The sequence below is a fragment of the Bufo bufo genome, chromosome 3 (genome assembly GCF_905171765.1).
Source record: "Bufo bufo chromosome 3, aBufBuf1.1, whole genome shotgun sequence".
Taxonomy (NCBI): Eukaryota; Metazoa; Chordata; class Amphibia; order Anura; family Bufonidae; genus Bufo; species Bufo bufo.
Window position 1 is genome coordinate 65638916 of NC_053391.1, and position 9361 is coordinate 65648276.

At 39.9% G+C, this 9361-nt stretch overlaps 1 protein-coding gene across 1 annotated transcript in view; it reads left to right on the forward strand.

Annotated features, from left to right (window-relative positions):
* The window catches only part of NRIP1 (nuclear receptor interacting protein 1), a 78301-nt gene extending 70371 nt beyond the window's left edge, over window positions 1-7930 (forward strand). Inside the window, exon 2 of the mRNA XM_040423227.1 lies at window positions 1572-7930. Within this exon, the coding sequence (XP_040279161.1) occupies window positions 1867-5271 (3405 nt within the window). The 5' untranslated portion in view covers window positions 1572-1866 and the 3' untranslated portion in view covers window positions 5272-7930. The remainder of the gene's footprint in view (window positions 1-1571) is intronic.
* Window positions 7931-9361: the final 1431 nt, after the last annotated feature.

Consider the following 9361-nt stretch of genomic DNA (forward strand, 5'->3'; position numbering starts at 1 on the left):
GCTCCCTCTAGTGGTGGCTGTAGATTCAGGAGAGTTTGAGTTCTGTATTAGAAACGGAGCATTAGTTGCTGCAATTTTATTCTTGGCCTGAAAACCACAAAAAGTCAAAAGGTGAACAGTTCTGAATGCCGGGGCCTATTATTTTAACGGCCATTTGGACATAATTTAGTCATTCATGGTCAAGTAGATAGGAGAAAACAATACTCATCAAATGTCTAAGAGATCTTAAATATAGTTCTGAAGCCTCCAATCCATTTGATATTTTTCCGACATCTTGACTTTTTACATTAGTCTCCTTTTAATTTACCGGTAAGTCCTTTTTAATTTCAGCACGAGGATGACTGGCATGGTTGCTGATGTGCTGTAATTAATGATACAGTGCTTTGTTCCAGTGCTTTATTTTCTTCTTTGGTTGCTGGATTTCCGATGGTTTACACAGAAAGTCACACAAGGCTAAGTATTTGGCCGTCCTGAAGCGTGCTAAACACTTGTGATACAATGTACAGTATGCGTAAATTGAGTGTGTGTATGTTAAGTGTATTCTAAACCCCAGGAGCCTGGATCAAATGCCAGCTGTTACATCAGTCCTGGTTGTAATCTTGCATACTACTCTGTGACCTTGACATTGTCGTTGAGGGCTTACCCTGCGTTACATCTATTTTTAAAGGTGATTTAAGTTGAATGTGTGGTGTTTAACCTTCCAGCACGTTTTAAGGATATATACAAATATTTTACATGGTAGATTACAAAGTAGAGTGAAAAATAATAACTTCAGTTTTATTTCCTAATAAGTGATTGATTGAAGTGGTTTATCAGGGCTAAAGGTTTAACTTCTGACCATTCCTGTTCAATTCAGCAGGATCAGCCAACCATCTAGGGTGTATGGGGGCCTTCTGACGGCCGATGTCGAGGAAATAAGAATTGGACAATTGAATCTCAAATGCCTGATTCATTTCTTCTTGGGGAGACAATCCACCGCCAGAGTTGTTTAGCCATGGCATTCTCCCCTCCCCCATTTATGACACATGCACGATGAGCCATGAGGAAATCTGAAGAGCTAGCTCTCAGCTGAACAAGCTTTTGGCCAACAGATATCTCATGTATGGTCAGTCTTGGTGTACACCTATTCTATCATTAGAATTGACCATTAAAGTTTGAGAGTTGACTACAAAATCCCTGGGACTTTTTTGATCATCAGAATTATGACCTCAACCTCAATACTTATCCAAACACAGCACCATATGTATTTGGATGAAGATTAGTGTTGGTTGAACCACCACCAATCAACACTAATGGCCTATGCTAAAGTTAAGCCATCATTTTTAGTTGGATGGTACCAATCAAAGGGATTATGTGCATATGAATGGTTTTAAGTACCTGCTAGTTGCTCATGCATGTAATTAATACATTTTTTAATACATTTTTTATATTTACGTTTAATATTACATTCCTATGTTAGATTACCTTTTTCTGTTGAGTAGTAATGATTTTATTAGGACCAGTTAAAACGGCATTGTAACTACTTCTGATAATTTAATACTTACACTTGTTTTCTTTTCTTTGATTTTAAGGTGATCGATTATAGAAGAATTAAAGCCCTGTTTCCATGGATAAATTGAGAAGATTGTCTTATGTGAGCAGAGTTCTGACAGATTGATACACACCATTTCAACATGTTGCCTCAACACTAATTTGATGGAACATTCGTACTCTTGGCAAAGATTCTTCAGAGGACATCTGTTTGGAAATTAATCGAGAAATGATTTTAAAAACAACATAGATATCTGCTTTAGAAAATTTAGCCTAAATCTTCAGCATTCTCTAAAGTAGGTAAAGACATAGCTTCTACGCATACGTTTGTTGAACATGACTCATGGAGAAGAGCTTAGCTCTGAAATGCAACAGGATCCCATTGTTTTAACGTATCTAGAAGGATTACTAATGCATCAAGCAGCAGGCGGTTCTGTAACAGCGGTGGACAAACACTCGGGCCGTGTAAAAGCAGATGACCACTTCAACATTTCTGGGAATGTTTTTACGAACTGTAAGAATAATGCCCCAGTGCACAACAGCAGTCAGTCATCCGGCATGTTGCATCTCAAGAAGGCCAGGCTCTTGCAGTCTTCAGAGGACTGGCATGCTGCAAAGAGGAGAAGAATATCTGATTCCGTCAATGGAAATGGCCAGAATGAATCTCTCTTAGCTGGGATGGTTGAAAATGTTCCAAAAGGGAAACAAGATAGCACATTGCTGGCTTCTTTGCTGCAGTCGTTTAGCTCTAGGCTGCAGAGTGTTGCACTGTCTCAACAGATTAAACAAAGTCTTAAAGACCAAGGGTTTTCCCTCACTCAGCAGGGAAACCTGGAAGAAAAGGATAACCAGTGCTATGGTTTGGCTTCAAATCACCTAAAGACTATCTTAAACAAAAGCAAATCTAAAGATAACACAGTGGACAGTAATCTGACTGGTCTGGCCAAAGGTTCCATTCAGGAAAAGTTTGTTGAACCTTCTCTTTCTGCACAAAGTAGCACTAAAATGGTAGGTGAGCCAATTTCATGTGCTGCAAGGCTTCAAGCTGTTGCAAATATGGTGGAGAAAAGGTCAAGTCCCACCGCTTCGCCTAAACCAAGTGTGGCCTGTAGTCAGCTTGCTCTTCTGCTTTCCAGCGAGGCACACTTGCAGCAGTACTCCAGAGAACATGCCCTTAAAGCACAGAGCGCAAGTCAGTTAGCAAGTGAAAGGTTGGCAGCAATGGCAAGATTGAAGGAAAGCTCGGAGAAAGATTTTGGTAGGCTTCAACTGTCTTCAAATGTGCCAGCTAGTCTCAATACTCAAGCAAGGACAGTCACCAATGGAATAAGCAATGCAGGCAATAGCTCTCCTTTCTCAAGCACGCTTAGTGTTTCAAATTCTCCTCCGAAAACAGTTGGATATAAAAATCATTTGGAAAGGAGCCACGGAAAGCCGTCGCCCAACAACAGTTTACTTTTGCACCTTCTAAAAACCCAAAATGGTGCAAGTGTTGGAAAAAATCTTTCACACAATGAAAAATATGCCGCATTTGACGAAAGTGCTACACCTACAACTATAGATGACTGTTCCGATAACAATCCTAGCTTTACAGAAGAGGAGAGCAGTGATGATGAAAGCACTCATTCCAACTGTGTACCTATAGATCTGTCCTTCAAGAACAGAGCAGACAAGCCTCAGATATTACATTCTGCAGCTTCTATTGAAAATTTAACCGAGTCGTTGCTTCACAACTGGGATCCAAAAGTCAATGGAATTGATATCGGCAAAGAAACTAAAGACTCCTCAGTGGATACTACACTAAAACCATATCAAAAGGTTACACTATTACAACTATTGCTCGGGCATAAAACAGAAGATGTTCCATCAACAATTGAAGCTCTTCAGACCCAACAGAAGGCTTCAGATGTGTCTAAGTTCAGTTTCTCAACACCTGGTCCTCTCTCCGAAAGTCCAGGTATACTTAATTCCTCTCCATTAAATGCACTGTCTTTGCACACATCTACAAAAGCAGATTCTCCAATGAACCTAACTCACCAGCCCTTTCCAGCCAAGCCTCCCTTTACTTCTTTCATAAACAACATTCAGACAGATAGGGTCATAAACTCAGCATCAAGCCATTTGATAGAGCTTACCAGAAACAAAGCAATTAAAACAACTGTCCCACTAGCTAACGAAAATGCACAAAATTCATCTTTCAGTGCTAGTAAGTTGTTACAAAATTTAGCTCAATGTGGAAAGTCAACACCCGCTCCTGATGAACTAAGGCAATCTAAATCAGTAGGCCCAACCAATTCCAAATCTTTAGGGTTAATTGAAAGACTAAACAGTCCCTTGGTTGCAAATCCATCACAGACATTTGAAGAAAGCAGAGCATTTAGTAGTCCATCTACTCCCATGGATTCTGCGTTTCCAGGCTCTGAAATTGAAAACCTTCTAGAACGTCGCACTGTACTTCAGCTGCTGCTAGCCACACCCAACAACAAATGTAAAACTGAAAAAGTACAGAAACCCATCATGAAAGATGAAGTTAACATAAATAGGACTGAAAAGTCTCCAAATCAGCAAATTGTGGCTTTCAGAATTAAAACTGAGCCTGAGGATGACATCAGTGCTGCTGACCAAGAGATGAGTGCTCCAAGCCCCTCAGCGGCCTCGGTGCACAAAGCTGCAAGACCGGGTCCAGAGGATGTCAGATCTCCACACTCTTATCCACAGGATTTTTCACTTTCAAAAAATGGCCTTTTAAGTCGCCTGCTACGTCAAAACCAAGAGGCATATGATACCAGTGATCTAGAGGTAAATAGTAGACATTCTGAATCCAAACAGACAGATTCAAAAATATTTTGTATTGTGCCTAAAAAAAGAAAAATGCACCAAAATGACCCAGTGGAAAGCCAAGGAAAAATGGCAAAAAGGAATTCACCAGAGGCTGGAAATTTACAGTTCTGCACTTCACCCTCTTCAGGTGAGGGACCCATTCTCCATGAACACAAAGTCAATGGCACAAAGACTGATCATGATAACAAGAACCTTACGGGTCAGAATTCCATGAATGGGAATAAAAACTTGAGTTGGACAAGAGAGAGTAAAGGTTTTAATGTGCTGAAACAGCTCTTGCTTTCAGAAAATTGTGTCAGGGACTCTCAGCATAGGAACAATACGCCGGTTGATGAACTTATAAGAGGAAACAGAAGTAACTTGTCAGGAAACTCCGATTTTATGCTTCCTTCTCTAAATATGTTTATGGGAAAGCATTCTCATCAAAATAATTTAGGTCAAATGCCATTTCAATATCCATCTCCTTTAAATAACTCTCCTCATTCCTCCCCAGATATTTTAAGAAATAACCCTCCACAAACTGAGTCCGGACATATGAATATGTGCCCTCCCCCTAATGACAAAGGTCCCATTAAATGGGTTATCACAGACATGGAAAAAAATTACTTTGGGAAAGATTCGCCTAGACTGACGAAAACCAACCCTATATTGTACTATATGCTACAAAGGGGGGCACATACAGCTGCTAGTCAGGACTTAAGAGATCGAAACAGCTGGACTGAGTCACTGTTGGGACAAACTGCAGAGATGGCCTACAGAAGGGAATCGGCCTATAGTAGAGGAACAAACGGGATCGGTTTTACCAAACCGCCCAATGTTGTAAATAACACTTTGCATAATTCCAATAGCAGCAAATATGGACTGCTTGATATGCTTACCATTAAGAAGGAGCCTGAATAAAATGCTGAGAAATTTGCAACAGATTGTTTCACATTTTAAAAAATCATGTTTTTTTTCTCCGTTGTATCATGCATGATGTAATAAATGGCATGATCTTACGGACATGTTATCATTTTGTGGACTTAGGTTGATCTTGCTTGTGGTTCTAGTAAATGTACTGTTATTAAAACTTCTTCTTTTTTACCTTTTAATATTTTATGTTGCTCCTAATTTAGCAGCTGGGTACATTGGTTTTATAATACGTGTTACAGATAATGTCAGCAGTTTCAAAAAATTATTCTGGTAAAATGGGCGTTTTCTTCTGGGGTACTTGAATAAAGATTTTTTAATATTGAACACTTTCATTACGGGTAAACTATGACATGACAACTCTAACCATACATCTATCATTGCCAAAAAAAAAAATCCACAAAATTTTAGTTATAAAAAATCATCTATGTAATAATAATCATCGTACAAATTTGGATGGTTATTTAGGCATAATACCCAAAAGTAGCCTTTAGATTTTCTCTGTATTTTTAAGCACATAAGTGACCAGATGGCGACATGTAATCCTTATTGTGATTACTATGGTTTTTCTTTTGGATACTTTTATGTTCTCGGCAGTTTGTCTTTAATGTAAAATCAATCCAGCAAGCACAGTGAACCTGGCCGGTTACCACAAGGTCACAGCCGTGTAACCCAGTGGTAAATGGAATACTTAGTCTTTTTCCCAAGGTAACAACATTGCCTTTAAAATGACGCATGGCTTTCCATTTTGACACAGAGAACAGTGTGAAAGAGCCCGGTTTGTGTGAATATACGTTCTGATGACATTTTGTTATGACCATGATGGTAACTATTATGTGTTTGACTGATTGTCAGTTAGGTTGCTGGTTTTATTTGTATTTTATTTTTTTAAATCCCCATATTTTACATTTTTGTCTCAGTGGTACACATTTACATTAGAGATGTTTTCAAGGGAACAAACATTAAAGGGGTATTTCCTGTTACTTCAAATGATTCCTTATCCACAGAGAAGGGGATAACTATTATAATTCGTGGGGGTCTGACTGCAGGGGCACCCATTGATCATAAAAACAGGAGCCTGGTATGACATGGGGACCCCTAAAATGGAGTAAGCTGCAGGTCGAGCATGTGCACTGCCTCTCATCCCTTTGGGAGTAGTGGAGCGGAGTACAAGCAATTGGCTACATTCAGCAGTCCCATAGAGATGAATGGAACGGCAGTGTGCATGCTCAACCTGCTGCTATATTTTGGGGTTATGGGGCCCCCATTCTCATTATTGTGGGGTCCCAGTGGTCTTACCCTCACCATTCCAATAGATATAACTTGAACTAAGTGGAATAACCCTTTAATGGTCTATGCTTATGATAGACGCTCAATGTGTGACCAGTACTCTCCTCAATCAGAAGACTACGTTGGCTCCTTTAATGTTTTTCCAGGTGCAGCAACTTGCCCATGCCACTGTGATGATGATGCAGCTCAGCCTTATTCACTAGAATGGAGCTGAGCTATAGTATCAGTTATAGACTCATGTAAGAAGCCACTGTGCCTGGGCAAGCAATGGAGGAGCCATGACACACTTTCATTCTGCTGATGGAGGGGGTAGTTGGAGGTCAGTCCCTAACCATTCCCTCAGTGATGCCCTACCTTATCTTAAAAGGAACTTGTCACATTGAACATGCAGTCTGAGCTGCCCACAGCTGAAGGAGCTGAGCAGACGGATATATAGTTTTGTTGACAAAAATTCAAGGCCTCATGCGTATCGCGAAACACGGTTCAGCAAAATACAGAAGATAAGATGTCCGTGTTGCATCAGTTTTTTTTTTTCTTTTGTGGACCCATTGACTTCAGTGGTTCCATGGTCCCCATTTTGCGGCCAAGATAGAACATGTCCTACTTTTGGCCGCAAAATGCAGGCCAAGAACCGATTGAAATTAATGGGTCTGCAATGCATCCGTCATCTGGATTTTGTGGACTGCAAAATACATATGGTTATGTGCATGAGGACTAACTTGTAATATACTGTTATAAGAGTTCAGTGGGCGATCCTAACTTAGTTTGTCCTTCAAAACTTTATATCTGCTCAGCTCCACCTGCTCAATAAAATGCTACTGATAGGTCGGACTGGATGCTCAACACAACAGCGTGCCTTTTAAGGATAGGCTGTGAATGTTAATCTTCTTGTTCTTTCAGAATATGCATAGCATTTTGGAGTTCAGGCCCCTTCACTCCAATATGGTCATGATAAAGCACAGTACTATCAATGCAAATACATATATTCCAGCAGGAATCCAACTCCTGGCACTCCTGCTGATCAGCTGTTTGAAGAGACCATGCAGTCGGTGTGTGCTGCAGCCTCTTCCCCGATCACGTTCGTCGGTCATGTGGCCTAGGCGCAGCTCAGCCCCATTCAATTGAACAGGGGCAAGCTTCAGTACCAAGCACAGCCGCTGTCCAATGGATGGTCTAGTGCAGTGCCCACCAGGATGCTGCGGTCTCTTCAGACAGTGGATCGGGGGGACTTCTGGTCTCAGACCCCCTCCCCCCACCGATGTGATATTGATGACCTATCTGGAGGATAGGTCGTCAATATTGGGCTACTTTCACACTAGTGTTTTTGCTGGATCTGGCAGGGTTAGCAAAAATGCTTCCGTTACTGATACGGATCCAGTTGTATTATCTTTAACATACCCAAGATGGATCCGTCATGAACTCCATTGAAAGTCAATGGGGGACAGATCTGTATTCTATTGTGTCAGAGAAAACGGATCCGTCCCCATTGACTTGCAGCTGCAGCTTGCTCTCCGGTATGAGAACGGAACGGAATGGATTTTGGAGCGCTCCGTTCTGTTCAGTTACGTTTTGTCCCCATTGACGAATGGGAACAAAGCGAAAGCATTTTTTTTTCGGTATTGAGACCCTATGACTGATCTCAATACCGGAAAATATTAACGCTAGTGTGAAAGTAGCCCTAAAAATCTAGAAAACCTCTTGAATGTAGCATCTTTTTACTTGTTCTACCGGTTTCAGCAGCCTCTGTGTAGAACACATATGCTGACAAATCTACGTATAATATACTGTATGAATGAGAAGAACTAGGAATATACCAAAAAGTATAATAATCAACGTACTGCAGTGCAACATTTCTGTGTTCATGGCATTAAGTAATGTTCCGTGCCTGGATCGTCTTTCTAGCTCTTTAATTAATCAAAATCCATACTGCTGTGTATCACCTAGGGGCCTCATACACACAGCAGAGCTATCTGCATAGAGCCCACCGGGTCCCTGTATGGCACCACATCTTTAGCAATGACTCTAGGGGACAATACCTGTGTGATACAGCATCTAGCAGAACATGAAAATATATGCCTCTGTATAAAATAATTGGCATACAGGCGCATCTCCTAGAATTTTGTGGGTGCCATCTGCTCCATACATCTTTGAGATGCTTTCATATTGCACCATAATATGTTCTTGGTCATCCTAAGAAATGTAGAAATCCTGATAACATATTGAAAAAAAAAAAAAAAAAAAGTTGCGCTGCCACTTTGATATTTCTTATTTATTTGTTATTGCACTGCACATTTTTAGCAACCTAAGTGATATTTATTTTAAAGAAAATTATCATATCCAAAATACAGTATACAGTAATCTTTCTGAAATAAGAATTTTTTTGTACTTGGGAAAAAAAAAATTAAAATAGTTTAACTTTTTTTTTCCTACCTTTTGAACATTGTATAAATTCAGATTGCTTTAGCTACATTAGACTTTTTTTTTTTAATAGTAAAAATATGTTTTTCTCATATGGTAAAATAAGAGGCACAAAATAAATACATCATTTATAATTTACAGATTTTAAAGCCAATAAAACTGAAAATTTAATTCTGTAGTCTTACAATTGTGTTTCTCCGGACACCTGTTACACAGGCTGCTGGGATCCCAATTAATTGGATGGGATTTTGCCCTGTCTATAAGAAGGGGAATCAGTTTTATTTGTACATGTCATGAGAAAGGATCCAAATGTTTTTAGGTCCGAAACGCGTAGACTGTACACACTGTACATATAATTGATTTTATCCCTAAT